Source organism: Egretta garzetta, unplaced genomic scaffold, assembly GCF_000687185.1.
Source record: "Egretta garzetta isolate BGI_Z169 unplaced genomic scaffold, ASM68718v1 scaffold158, whole genome shotgun sequence".
NCBI lineage: Eukaryota > Metazoa > Chordata > Aves > Pelecaniformes > Ardeidae > Egretta > Egretta garzetta.
Window position 1 is genome coordinate 3,170,122 of NW_009260430.1, and position 15,740 is coordinate 3,185,861.

Consider the following 15,740-nt stretch of genomic DNA (forward strand, 5'->3'; position numbering starts at 1 on the left):
GAATTTGCTTGGGAACTTAAAACTAAGTTTTGTAATAGTATTTGCTTTTACTTATTAAACTAATGCTTAGTCACCCAATAAGTCAGATGCTACTTTATGCTTATACTCAATATATTGTCTTTTCAATTATCCATGAAAAAAAAGCTTTGTGTCAACAAAATATTTCTTAGTGTGATGCAATGGGCTGGTTCATAGCCTAACTAAAACTTAGGGTACCGCAGACTGAAGGTTGGGGGGGGGGAAAAAAAAAAAAAAAAAATCACTTCCAATAAACCAATAAATAGGTTAACAATGGCAGAATTTTCTAGATATTGCTATTCATTCATACAAATAAAACATTCATATTGGGCATCTACCCGTGTAGACAAAAATCAGCGATTTCAGGAGATCCGTTTGCAAATAATTATTAATTATACATGTTTTAAATATGAGAAACAGAAACGAAGTCAAGGGGCTGTCTACCTCAGAGTCCCTATGCTAAAAGGCGGCTTTAAAATAACTCTTTAATCAATCTGTATTCAAGAAATTATTTCTGCTGTTAAAGGATAGGAAAACCGGCTTTAAGTCCTGTTAAAACTCTGATCAGGTAAACTAAATTGGATTGTCTAGAAGTCCATTTAGAAGGAGCTGCTCTGTGTGGATAAGATAATAGAGATTTAAAAGAGAGTAAGTAAAGATTATTTCAGAGGATTTAGGATCACATCACTCTGCTGATACTGTCTGTAATACTCCCCATTCCTTTTCGTAAACAACATGAACATTCTTAAGTTAAAAATACTTGACAGATCTACATTTCTACCAGGTTTGCACCTCAAAATGCTCAAATACATCTCCAAGATACATGTATCATCACTATTTTAGAGATTACAAGATATAAAGAGCATTAAAAAAAAAGTGACAGTGAGGACAGTGAGGTGACTTCCCAAAATAATACAGCAAGTCTGGACAAAAAAGGGTAAGAGCCCCAAATTTTCTCACTGTGATGGCTGCCCAACTTCCATGCAATACTATCCAGACACCCAAGAAACCAGGCTCCGTCTCCCAGCTGTCCCAGCTTCCCATGGCTACACCCACCAGAGAAAATGTTTTGCCTACTTCCCCACCCCAAAATCTGTGACATTTAAGACAGCCTCATGGGAAACGTCCCCCATTAGAGCGAGTATGTTTGTCGTTACATTCTAAAGCTAGTGATGCTGTCAAACCAGAACAGCTCTCTTCTTCTTCCATGATGTATTTAGACAGGAATAATAATAAATCTATCATTATACACATCAGGGTGATTATCTACAGGGACAGATAATTTTGTTCTGTTGCCTACATAATTAAGGAACATTTTTGGCAGCAGAGAGATCCCAGTTCACACCTCTTCTTACTGAGACTATATTCTCTTGTTATTTTCTCAAAGATTTTGGTGCCAAAATAATTTTAAGGACTCCTACCTCCACCTCTGACCCTGCTGCGCATTAACATATTACACAATTTATACCACCTCATTTCTACCACACTGCCTATGGGCCGTGTCGTAAACCAGCCCTCAGAACTGATCCCTGTTAAAAATAACCTCCCCAAAATAGAAGAGAGAAGGAGTAAGGGTTACCGGGGTTATTTTTAACCTGGATCAGTTCAATGGTCTGATTTACGCTGGGGACCCAATGGAGGTTTTTTTGGCGCAAGCGAGGGTGGCACATCATGGTGCGGAGGAGAGGGAAGGGATGGCTGTGGGCAGAGGGGATGCTAAGCCGGCTTTGAGGCTGAAGCCAGCATGTGGTAAAGCTCGGCCTCAAAGACACCGCTCAGAAACCGTAATAAAACTATTCAGCAGCACTGGTAGTGGAAGATTCAAAATAACTACAATGGAGCAGTGTAATAAAAAATAAACTGGGACCAAAAAACCTGCAGACAACTTCACCAACACCCTAGAAATAATCCTTCTCTTCTAAGAAATCCTCCATCTCTTCTAAGCATATATTGTCCCAGATCTAAAGAGCCATCGGCTGGAGGGATTCCCCAGCTATTTTGCATTTCAACAGCTAATATTCTGATTCTACTACTTTTTGAATACAATCTTTCTGAAGTTACTATGGTATTTTCAAGAGACATCTTCCTCAGCTCTGTCCAGACCAATTAAAAATAGGCAGTTGTAAACAGTGTTCTGCTATTTTGAATATTTTATTAAAACCAGAGAAGAATAAAGGGACTGTGACCCAAAATAAGTAAGTTTTATTTGGCAGCTTGGTTCAAAGCTTGGTTGATCATGGAAAGAGAAATGTTCATAGAATGACAGTATTTCCTTTCCTCTTCTAAAAGTAAGAGCAAAAAGAAAGGGATGAGAAAAAGGCCACTATTCTAGCTGGGAGTAGGGATGGAGAAAATATCTTAACCACTGTCTGGTATGCAGAACAGGAATAAAAATATCACCTCTATAACCCAGCTAACCCAACATCACCCTATATTTGAAACAGATCCACAGTTAGTCAGAATTATTGAAAATACTTATGAGCTTGATTTTTGACATTGAAAACATATACATACAATTGTGTCGAGCTAAACACATCAAAGGACATTAGTGATAGAAATGCCATTTGGAAGCCTCAACTACGAGCAGCATTTATTTTCCATTTTAACTGATAGAGTAGTTGTAAAAACAGCCTGAAATGTTGAGGTCTTTGTTTTTACACACCACACATAAAACATGTGTTAACCCGGCTACACATAAAATTAAAGAGTAAAATTTACTCATACAAAATTTAGCTAGTGCGAGATAACTAAAAAAGCAGTTCTAGCACAAACTTGGGTAAGTTCTCAAATTTACTGCTCAAGCAAACCGACTTTTCTACTTGTTTCATTAGAGAGCTTCAACGATGAGCATAGTTCATTTTATAATTTCTAAATCACTTACAAATGTCTTCTTTTTAAAAAAATATTTATCATGATATAAATCTTAAAACACAAGCCCAGCAGCTTTAACTAATGCACATTCACAATCAGCTCCATTATTGGAATTAAATGCTTCAGCTATCTCAGCTGAGTTCAGTTTGATTAACTTGGAGGTTTTCTTCCTTCAACTTCCTTTTCCTTTGCTTAAAGTCATCATGCTGGCCAGTGAGAATTTAATCGCATGATAAAAACCCAACTTGAATAAAGGGAATGATAATGGTCCTCCTTAAATGATAATCTTTCATAAAAAATTGGTACTGTAGTGTTTTAGAAAAAAGATGAAGTTCTGCTTTCAGTACTTCTCTACAGAAAGCAGGAGATCCCTGCTATTCTCAGTGTTCATTTAAACTAGCAGGCCTAGATTTAAGTCATTTAATGTCCTGTCATTTTAGCAAGAATATGTTTCCCAATGTTGCAAATATAACTACACACAATATTTACCAGTGCTATTCATATTAACAATAGATGACATGGACCTGATTAGACTTCTGTTATTGTCATTCTGCTCTAAGAAAAGGCTGTGCAACAAGCCTAATAATAACACTAAGGAGAGATTTTACCCCCAAAAGCAGCAAAGTATTTTGCAAAACTAAATCAGAACAGCACTGCATTACCCATGGAGATACTACGTCCTCAAGCTATTTTAGAAGTCCACAATGAGCTAAGGCAGAAAATACTTCACATAAAAACATGAGCTTAGTATACAGTTGTTGTGCCTAGAATTCCACTAACTAGCATTCTCCACAGGTTTTCAACATGGTTATGTTCCTAGCCTTTTATCAATTCACTTCAGTCACGTAGTGTTGGGTTTCTTTTTGTAATCTGCATTTTAGAAACTGTTGCAAATACACCGAAGACAAGACAAATTGGACTATTGGCTGTAAGAGTGGAACTCTTCTAGGTTCTTGCCAATGGTATATACAGCATGGTGAAATGACATAGAAGGACTACAAAAGGAACTACAGATTTCACCTACCAAATATGGCACTACTTTAAAACATCAGCATGGTTATGTGGACAGAATTCCTTTCAGTAAGTACTACCCTTTTCCTTTCCCCATATGCTACTATTTGCATTCCAGAAATCTAATTGCTTAACACCAAGTGTGCTGAATTAATAAATCTCCAACAAACTAATTTTTCTGTTTTAAAGGGAATGTTTAACCTAGCATTGCACTGTACCCACATTATTTTTAACTCGAGCTGGTTTTTTTCTCCATTTTTTAATTCAATACAATACGCTTTACACAAATGACACACATTTCCTGTAAGTCAAAAACTGCAAAGCAAACAGATGGAGACACTGACTAAGAAAAGAATTAGAGTATCAGAATGCAGAAGTTGCTCTTTGAATCCTAGATATGTAGAGCCAGACCCCTATACTATCATCACACCGTAAAGCTCCTACATTCTTCCTTTACTTTCTTCTGCCTTTCACATTACATTGAACCTTGCTGTTAAGAAACTTGAATTCTAGCTCCACCTGTAAAACAGGAATTATAAACACAAATTCTGGTGTGTACTTTAAACTTCATTTAAAATACTCCTTTGTGTACAGATACGGATGAGGCCTCATGTTCTAAAGATGATCTCCTGTAGTTGGAGAAGAAATCACACAATCCTAGTGCTAAGCTCTGTAGGTCTGTGCATTGCCTTCTGGAGAGCTCGCCAAATTAATGTGTAGGAAAAGATCAATGGGCATTTAAGGGAAAGCAAAACAGCCTTGTATTTTAAAAGAGTATGGCGCTAAGTACTTGCAGCCCTCAAATAGTATCTCCTTGGTACGTGAATGTTCTTTCTCCCTACCTTCACGCCCTTCCTATGGCAGAGAAGAGCAGCATCAAATACTATACTGAGGAAAGTACGTCTTCGTAACAGCTGAAATATGATTCCCCATGAAGATAATGGAAGTGACAGAAAGCAAGTTCTACAACTCAAAATAGACAGCATTACATGCTGCTAACATCACTGAAAATTTCCCTCCCCTTTGCATGTGCATGAATATGCTATGTAGGAAAAGGTTCGGCTGCCAGTTTACGAAATTCTCCCACCACAGTACTAGAGGAGAAAGTAGATAATCAAGACTTCCTCAGACATAAAGCATAACTAGCATAAGGCTATTCCTTCCACTTACAGAAAATTATTGTTTCTTCAAAGTACTTTTAATTAATCTATAATAAAGTGAAAATTATTTTCACAGAGGTACTCAAGGATCATGTATTTTTGATACTATGCACTGAGAGCTGGCATCTAGGGACATTCTAGATCTTAACTTGATTTAAAATACATAATTAAAATGCAGGTTCAGTTTTTCAGGTACCAAAGGACTATAACCTACATTCAGACAAACTCAGAAATCAGACACATACTAGATTATATCATCACTGAGGGCCAACAATACTCTTGTCAAAATTAGTGGCTAATGTATATCCAGTTTAAAACCTCAGCCCTACAAACATTTACATGGGAAATAGTTAATCATGCCAATGAAGCTAGCCACTAGTCAACGTTATGCACACGCCTAAACCTCTGTAGACTCAAGGCTTAAAAATTTAACACAATACCCTTGCTCAGAGAGGAAAAACTAGTTTTATTGGAGCACTGTTATTTCTAAAGTTGTGTATCATTCAATACATCAATGACTCTTCAATGAACTTGAAATTATTTATGGACCAGGTAAGTATATTTCTATTACTTTAGACATCAAGGGCTTGCTACCATGTATTCTACCAGAGCTGATACATAGCGAATATTAACTGGCTTTTCTATAAAAATGAATGTAACACATACATACTTGGTTTATTCACTTACCACTACACAATTACCCCTTGATTTCAGGGGAAAGAAAAAAAAAAAATTAAAACCAAATCACTGCATTCCAATGGAATGGAAAAAAAAACCCAAACCCAACAACCTCTGAGACAGAAGAGACAAGGAAAATCAAGTATTTCAGTACGAGGTAGGTCACCGGAACTTGTTACAGCATTGTTACAGATCCCAACCTGAACTATCACAAGACAATGGGCAGTAGGAGAGCTGCAGGCACACAGCCAGATCAAGTGCACACAGGGTGGAGTAAGAAGCAGCTGTCTTTGTCTCGAATATTCTCCTAAAACTCTCTTCAAAGCATGAATTTTTCTGTCCCCTTAGCAGGAGAGATCATCCACAAAGGGACCAACTATTCCTATGGATAACACTGACAAGTGTCAAAATTAAAGAGGTATCAAGTTAGAAATCTCAAAATCTCCATCAACCTGTGTCTGCTGAACTTTGAAAATTACTGAAGATTACAATGCCAATATTTCCAATTAATTGCTAATAGCAGATGACTTCTGCCTTGTACACAAAGTATGTAGTTTTGGTTGTTTGGTTTTTTGTTTTAATAAAGGCTGACAAAGCAGAGAAATTCCCAGAAGCCACAACAGTTGCAAAAGGTAACTGTCACTGGTTTCACAGACTAGCTTGTTCAATAATGTTTATAAATCAAGAGTTACGAAAACCTTGCTGTGGTGCAAACTATCCCACATCTTACTGCTATTTGCACTTGCACTTTCCTTTCAAACACCTGGGACTTACTACTACTAGAAAAAAAAATTCTGGTGTAAATGGATCATGATTCTGATATATCATCGTAATTCCTACCCCCAGCCCTCTGGAACAGTGCACAGAGAGAAAATACAACCTTTGAAACTCTCCTGTATTACTGCATGTACAAGGTACTTCATGGTAATTAGTATCTTCTCAGTGTTTTAGAGTTCAGTGTTTTTAAACTGTATTTTCATGGGCTTCGGCTACTAGCCTGGTTGAGATATAGCAGAAATTAATCACAGCAAGCAGGCACAAAGTTATACCATCAAAAAAATAATTATACTTTCTGCATTTACTCTAGGGCTGCTGGCATTTTGAATGATTAACTAGGACTGGGAGGGCTGGGGCAAGGACATAGCATGTGGAGCCTCTGCAGAAAGCCTGGCTGACACAGCTGTCAGAGAACATGCCTGAATCAGCAAGAAAACTCCATTATTCTTCCAAAAGAGAAAAATACAGTATCGCTAAATGCCAGCTAATCACCAACAGACTGCTGTGCACATCTTCATTCCTTCTGGGCAGGGCAATTCCCAACAATATCCAAACATTACTGCCAGCAGCGCCCATCTTAACTGTAGCCGATTATTTCGGTAGAGCACAAGAAGGGAGACAAGGGTCTCTGTGTTCAAAAAGGAGCAGCCTGAATACTCTAGCTGCATTGCTATATACTTCATTTGATTAGCACTGACCAAAGACACCTACTGTAGTAACTCCCAAAAGAACAGCTCACTGTTTTTTGTAAATATTTACTACAGTGCAGTGAAATACAATCATTTCCAAAGAAACATGATGGCAGCCAACTCAAATTATTTACTTACCGGTGGGAAATCAAAGTCTATCTGGTTGGCTAAATTTAAGATGTAGTCGATTCGAAACTGGTTCTCTGGATTGGCTAGTTCAACTGGAGGTGCCAAATTGCCCATTGCTGTCACTATTGTCTGCAAAGAAACAAAAAAAAATTTGCAGAAAGTGTCTAAATAGGTAGCTTTGAATAAAAACAATAGCTCATATGTTTACCTCTATAGCTTCTTTAATATTGTTTTTAATATCCTGAATTTTCATTTTCTTCTCCCTGTAATAAAAAAATACATTATGAAATTTATAAGCCGTACAAGCAGAGTATCTTTTTGAAACAGAAGATAAACTTGAAAAGTATTCTATCAAAACTGTATTAGCACTATTGACTAAAGTGTTCTCAGTCACTGAATACTTTTGTAGATAGACTTGATTAACTATCTTATCTCATAACTTTTCTACTTAAACTATTTGTATCCAAAAGTCAGTATCTAATTATGCTTAAATAAAAGCTTACTGCAGTTTTAGACTGGGATTAAGACATTCATTTGAATGCAAAATACTAGACATATGTAGAAGCTATTTAGAAAAGCATAAACTAGAAACAAATAAAAATAACAAAAATGGGTGGGTTATTAAAAGTAGAAATAAATGAAAGGAGACCAAAGAATCTCAAATTAAAAAAAAATTACAGCACAAAAAGGATGTCATAGCAGAAAACTCAACCTGGCAGGCACATTCAAACTAACAGTTTGGGCATAAAATATGAGCGTTATCATTTGGGATTAACTGCAGCCAAATTAAAAAGCATCAGGCTCAAGCAAGCTGGAGTGTAATCCCTGGCCTCTGCTGTATTTGTATTGTATTTTATGTCAAATCTGACATAACTGACAATAGTTATTTTCAATGCTAAATAGTGCAATCAAATGAAATGCATGATCAAACATCTGGTATAACCAGGAATTAGCATCCTAAAGGTATTACTAGTACTGGGTCTATAAACTGTAACTTAATTGTAATGCACTGTAACAAAATTTTTACATTATTGATTTCTTGCTATACACAGCATAAAATGACTACTCTGAGGTAAACCAAGTTAGCCACCTAATTACTGAAACAACCCACCTAAATTGCCTAAGTGACCTTTTAATCTTCATTAAAGTGTTTTTACAGAATACTTTCATTATCTGAATATTTATACCAACTATTTTTAATTTTTTTTATTTTGAAAACTAACATTTTCCAGCACATTATCCCAGAGATTTGAAATTACCAACAGCATGTTTTCTTTTTTTACCCTTTAAAAGGTAGTGCTCACACTTGCAGTTTAGAAACCACAGCCTGAAAACCTCATTTTACAGAGTTAATTAAGTACTCATATTGTAAATGCTTTTTCTGTCACTTTTTCCTTTCTGTAATCACTCACAACCAACAACCAAAACGAAACTGAAAGCACATTCACCAATCAAGAATGCAGAACAACAGCAGAAAAAAAAAAAAAAAGCACAGCTTAAATCAAAAGGCAGAGACACACAACCAAGAGTGGTGGGAATTTTGGTTATCAAATGAAAGATTAATGCAATTTTTGTAAAAGATGGGGTCAAGGAAAACATCACCGCGCCAGCCGCATGTTATGCTGCCTCTTAGATACAGACGTGGAGGATCTTGCTATACATTCTACAGTTGTGAAAGCATGATTGTAATGCAAGTGCTGCTCTTACAGATGGAAAGCGAACAGCAGCATCAAATCCTCTCATTCAGGATGACTTCGCTGTGTGGAGAACATGGCTGAATCAGCAGCAGAACTCCACCAGACAGAACCACAGTTATCCCTGAACATCAGCTCCTCCTCACTGCATATATTTGCAAAACTATCATAGAATCATAGAATCAACTTTGGTTGGAAAAGACCTTTAAGGTCACCTTTAACCTAGCCCTGCCATCCCACCACTAAACCATGTCCCTAAGCACCTCATCTCTCCTTCTTTTAAATACCTCCAGGGATAAGGACTCAACCACCTCCCCGGGCAGCCCATTCCAGAGCCTGGCAACCCTTCTGGTGAAGAAGTTTTTCCTAATGTCCAACCTAAACCTGCCCTGGCACAGGGCAACCAGGCTTTTTGCTTTAGGGATTTGGCACCACTGATGGGAACAAGGCAGTGAGCCAGGGAAGGGCAAAAGCACTGAACTAAGGAAAATAAATAAGACAGGAAAAGAGAGGAAGAACTGAGGCTTTTTCACCCTCTTCCTTCCCATCGTCAATGCTTTCTATTGCCCCAGGTCTTAAGAAACTCTCCGCCCCACAAACCACGACTTACGGTAAGTGTACAAACACTGTATTCTTCAGTTAGTACACACATGGTGGCAAACACATCAGCCACTTTCTGTTTTTTAAAAATGATGTTCCTTTATTAAAAAAATGTAAATAACGGTAATAAAGCAGGAAATGTTTATCAGTGACAGTGTAAGCAATTTGTCTGGCTTGATTTTGCCTCCAGTTTTCAGCTGGGTCTTGAACTTGATGAACCTGTATCCAGATTCCGCCCCATTAAGATCAAAAGGGCAACTGATATGCGGAAACTTAAGTAAGATACCAGTATTTTTAAAGGATTAAGTTAAGAAATGCTACTCAGTCATTTTGCTTTGTTTTGGAACATCATTTGAAAGACAGAAGTTTACGAAGTCTTCTGATTTTTTTTTTTTTTTCTCTCCCCTGGAACACTTACGGATAACAACTGTCTCAAAGCATCAGCTAAGTGCACATTTACGTGACTCTTCCATACCATACCATAAACCACGTTATTTTTATTACAGGTTTTGGTCAAACTTTCACATTTACACCTCTTCACTGATCCTCACGCTACGAGCAGCACCGCGGAGCGATAATGAATATGGAGTGCTGTAAAACTCCAGCAATTAACAAACTGCTCGATAACCGTCATCATCTTTACAAGAAGAATACTCATAGTTCCTATTTCTGGTTTTGTTGCCATGGCCCTATAGCATGCCCAGTAAACAAGGAATCTTATTACACAGCAATGAAGGTATCATGCCATTTTGTGTTTTGTAATGTTTACTAAGCATAAATTTTCCGTGACAATGAGATACTTTATTCTTCTGGAACTCAACATGTTCATCAATCACCCATCCAACAGCTTACAGACAACTGGAACTTCTCTTCAAAAAAAGAAAGGTGAAACTCATTTTATTCAGGGATTACGAAGTGCAGTAACCAAAAGCCAAGCCCCACCTCTGCTGTCCCTGCGCTCTGCCAGAATTGTTTTCGAGAAATCCCAGCCAGGTTGCACCTCAAATCTCCAAAAGTAATTGAACTTCATTTTCCCAAGCCAGGAAGACTGAATATTCGACTTAGAAAAAAAGCAAGAATCTGTTTCTTTCGTATTTTCGGGTGCTGGCACGGTGGCCAAAACTATAAAAGCTGGGCTCCCAAAATGTTTTCCTCTGGAGCAGACTGAGCAGATTGGGAACGGCACCATGCTATCCTGGCTAACGACCGACCGATGTCTCTGCAGGCCTGTTCTGCATCTTTAGATGCCATGGGTTAATAAGGTCACATTTTTAATCTTGTTTAAAACTTTTGCTTAGGCTGTGTAGGGTAGGCCAAACAAAGCATTAAACTCTATTAGTTGAGGATTATAAGAAAAATCTCAAATCCTGCTGTTTTCAATATTTAAATGGGCCAAAGCAAAGCTGCACATAGCTTTCAGGAAAACTAATAAAGTCTATTTTAGGTACTATAAAAAAAGATGACATTTTAATTCAAATAACATGAAATTAGAATGACATAAAAGGTCAGGAAAATCAAATATTCCTTGAAAACAAACCTAATCAGTATTTAGTGAAGAACTTCTCCACCTGTGGCTGAGCTTTACTATTAAAATGGCAACATTTTTACTCAGACTTTATCAAATCTTACACCATGAACACATTACCAAACAGATTATCAGAAAGCAAACTAATTTAATTCCAATGTAAATTTCTGGTTTCCTTTCCAGGTAATATGAATACCCATTATTTGGAACTTTAAATATTTTTTTCAAGTTTAAAAAGAACATTCCAGAGAACCAAGGATTCAGCCCATCCAGTATAAACATCTCATAGGTAGAAAAGTTAAAAAAATTCAGTGCCAAAACGAATGGTCAAAACAAAACATGTTAAACAATAAAAAAGAAAGAAAAGAAAAAAAAGAAGTAATAAATCCCGTGACCCCTTTATGTCATTAATCTAAATTCCTGAAAGCAGAGAGGTTTGAATTTCTTGGACAGTACTGGCAGTTTAAGAAGCCCTACGCCTCGTTGCAAAGTTCTGTTCAGAGTTGGACAAGATTGAAGAGAAAAAATACAAATAACTGCCTAGTTTTAAATCAGAATGTACTATATTACTTCTGTTATCCAACAAAAAATAGATTTTAAGAACAGAAATTAAGTGATACGTTTCTTCAAACCCTACAAACTCACAATAAGATAGCTAGAAAAAAAATCCAAAATACGCAGAGTGCAAAGCAAGATCAATAAAACTTATTTTTTTCCTTTAGAAGGAAAGATAGCCATGATCATCTAGCACTATCATTTTAACATATATCAATTATCTGAGTTAGTGGGGAAACCCTCCCCACATCTTCCCCAATTCCCCTGATTATACAGGAAGCTCCACACTTTAAATACAGGAATATTTTAGGAACCGAACATTGGACATGTCATCAAGAACACTGCGAAGAGGTGAATTTAATGCTGTGGGATGCATCATTTGAATGCAAATAAAAAGACTTTGATCAGAAACAGAAAAAGGCTTTTAATGAGGGTGAATTATGATTGCCAATTAATCCCACTATGAACATGGCCTAAAAAAGGAACATACCCTGGAACACGAATACTTACAATGTGAATACAAAATATTGGAACATTTTTCGCATACTGTGGGTACAAATGCTAGCTTTCATTTTTGAAAAATGTAATTTTCTTTCTCAATTTTTCTTTTAAACACATGATTTCCTATGTGCAGCCTTAGCATAATAAATAATGTCACATAATGGTTTGCAATTTAATCGTACGCATACATTATTTCACCACAAGTGAGCCCATCTAGGATCCTGAAGGGTATGCAACAGCATGGGCAGAGTACACCATGCGACACAAGGACACCTACTTAAAATGACTGGCTTTGTATTACATAATAATCCCCCAAAACCACGTTAAAATGTTCTTTATTAATTATGTTCCCAGTTTTTGTACTTTTCAGGATGCTGTTGCAAACAAAAAAGGCAGAAAGTTTCTCTTTAAACTTGTGTTGCAAAATGTACGTGCCTGGAGACTATATATAGACCATTTTAATAGGGTATATTAAAATGTAATCACATAATGTTAATACAGAGCATTAGCCTTTGTCTTCTTTACAAGGTTGTAAACAGCCTGGCTTCTATCACCTTCAACAATCGGTATAATGCATAAATTACCTTTACTTCTGAAGCACTGTCAAACTTCGCTCACTTTTGAACGTGCTGACATAACAACTCTACCCAGTGAAAAGCTTCCCTTGCCCATGCAAAGCACTGTCAGTTAAGTGAATCAATTTGCAAGTATAAGAGCCAGAATAAAAATCTTATAAAACAATTAATTTGCCTCTATTTTTCATAGGAGAAAACGACATTGTTGTGTCTCGACACAGGTGCATCTCCCTTTGCTTTCAGGTATTACCAACAAACATGAGCGCACAGGGAAGTAGCCACGGGCTGTCCCCTTTCTGCTCACCTTCAAAAGCCCATCGCAATTACACATTAAAACCAAATGAAAAGTTAATATACCAATTTAATTTTAAAACACAATCCAGTTCTTTGACAGGCAGTCATACACTTCACAGGCACGTGGGCTTTAAACATAGCTATTAATCTAAATACAGTGTCTTTGATGCAGTGAAACATGCTCGTGGATTTCATAAACATTCCATAAAATCTGCATTAAAATTTGTTTACTGCACCTTATGGAAGTTCACACACAGGCAGACAGCACTACCTGCCAATCCACCTCGTAAAAACAGAGCAGAACAGTCAAGATCTTCAGACACAAGACCACAAGCAAGGAAATTCAATTAAGATTTTGCTACCAATTCACATTACAAAAATTCTGCGGTACTTTGCAATTCAACAATAAGATAAATTTGGTTTAGCAGCCTGGGTTATTTCTAACAGAACAACACGGCAATTATCTCAAAATATAACAGCTAGAACAGCAAACAGGGCAGAGGCCAAATTAGAGGCACTTGAAAAACGGGGGAAAATAGGTGCCTGGAGTATTCAGAGTGAAGCTGAAATAATTCATCTTAGACCCATGACAAAGCACCAACTGCACAGACAAAGCTGCTAAAACGCAACAGCAAAACCCCCTGAATCTCTTTTGCAAATCGAACTCTTCATTTATATCACAACACAGAGACACCTCTGTAATTCTGCCAACTTCAGAGAGATTTGCTGGTTTGTACTGTTCAAGAACAGAAAGGACGAGCCCATGCGGCACGGTGGGGTAGGAGCTCCCGCGCATCAGCTGCACAGCAGTAGCTCTGTACGGCTTTCGACAAGAAACGTGGTTTTGTTGGGTCCTCCCTCACTTGTAGCAGGATGGAAAGAGATTTTCTAACCACACTAATACTTTGTCCTTGATAACTCTGTCACCTTGGCAAGATGCAATAAGGTAACCCAAAGGCATAGCTAGCTGACAAAAGGTAATCTAAAGCACTCTACACAGCCAGTGCCAGGCTGGTAACATTGACCCCGTACGTACCAAGTATCTCACCGAAAGCAACAGAGCCTTGCTGCTGCTGGATGCAGCAACGTAGTTTCCCCTCCCCAGTACTATGCTCTTCCTCTTACACCACCTTCCTCCCCCATCATCCCCTTTACTTTGAAGATTGTTGGGGTTTGTGATTCTGGGTAACAACAAATTGTACCATCCAGCTACAAAAGATTATTTACTGTGAGAAGAAGTAACAACAATAGGAAGAGAATAGCTATAAGGATAGGCTATTCCCTTTCTCTGTAAAACACCTTTTGGAAAAAGAAAAACCCAACAGGTTGAATAATTTTGCCATGATATACTTTGATTAAAAGACGCAGTTAAAAATTAATTATTTGCACAGATCTAATTGTGACCTCAATGATTTGGGAGAACTTAGTTCAATTATCCCCTGAAGCATACTCACTTTCATACACACGCACGTGATGCAATATATAGAACAGATAATCTGTACGGGACTTCCACAAGTTCCCTTTTAAATATTGGAAAAAGCACTACAAACTGCTTTACCATTGCTTCTTTTAATACATTACAATATTTACCTCCACGAGTTACCTGCACATCTTACTATGTGGCCATAAATAGATGAACATATGCTAAGAAATATATTTACGGAATGACAGAATCATTCTCAAGTTAAAAGGCAAGAAATACAAATTACTGAAGCATTGATAAAAAAATGCATCACAACTTTGTGAAAGCAGAGATTATGTGATTTTTGATCATTATTTACACTGGAGTGGTAGGGGCTAGGGATGCAACTTGCTTCTGATCTTAGGGAACAGCACCATAATGAAATTACCATAAAGCTCTAAAAAAGGCATCCCTAAATATAAACCTTATTAACTCAACATTTAGCTTTATTTTACCTGTGCTCACTGCGATATCCCAGGTGTAAAGGTTAAAGGGTAACTTTATTCTGCCTCCATGGCTATCTGATGGGAAGACTGGTTGTAGGCAGGTTTGGCTCCTGATGAAGTTCAGGAGCTGGGGGTGGTTGGACATGCACTCACAGCTCGGTCCCAAGGGCTGCTCCAGCAGGCAGGACCAGCCCAGGCACGTGGCACCCCAGCCATGCCACCTGCCCAGGTGGATGTGGCACAGAGATGCTATTCTGGCTCTAAGCCACCTTGGGGCTCCCCTTCGGCTTTGCAAATTCCTACGTAAAACCAGTTTAGCTGGTTTACGGTCCCTTTACACCTGTAAGTGGCACAAAGAGACCATCACAGACCCAATATTAAGAAGCATAATTCTGCTTATGCTGCTCCACTTACCTCAGCTAATTAACTAGCAATAGTTTAGGTAAGGAAAGAAAACAGAAGTGTTCAGAGAGAGCTCTATGATATACGAGGCCAGACAAAGGCCCTTAAATTCATACCGTGCAATTAAACACCTTTGTAAATGGAAAACTCGGTCTCTAGTTCTTCAGGCATGCATGTAGATGATAACACATCAGTTTTGTTTTCTTGCTGTAAATACAGATAATTAAGCACATTACAATAAAAAGCATGCTCAAAAGTTTAGTATTCTGTTTAGACACTCGATACAATAATTAACAAGGCTAGAGTCCTCAGAGTACACTTTGTAATTCTTTTCTGGTAAGGAAGGACACCTC

The 15,740-nt window shown here is 37.6% G+C and overlaps 1 protein-coding gene across 2 annotated transcripts in view; it reads right to left on the reverse strand.

Annotated features, from left to right (window-relative positions):
• The window catches only part of GNAS (GNAS complex locus), a 61,046-nt gene extending 53,469 nt beyond the window's left edge, over positions 1–7,577 (reverse strand). For both annotated transcript variants that reach the window (XR_004842634.1, XM_035899266.1), the window contains exons 1-2: positions 7,542–7,577; positions 7,343–7,462 (exon numbers count right to left, since the gene is read on the reverse strand). Coding sequence is in view for 1 of the 2 variants with exons in the window: in XM_035899266.1 (XP_035755159.1) it covers positions 7,343–7,447 (105 nt within the window). In the remaining variant the exon portion in view is untranslated. The remainder of the gene's footprint in view (positions 1–7,342; positions 7,463–7,541) is intronic.
• Positions 7,578–15,740: the final 8,163 nt, after the last annotated feature.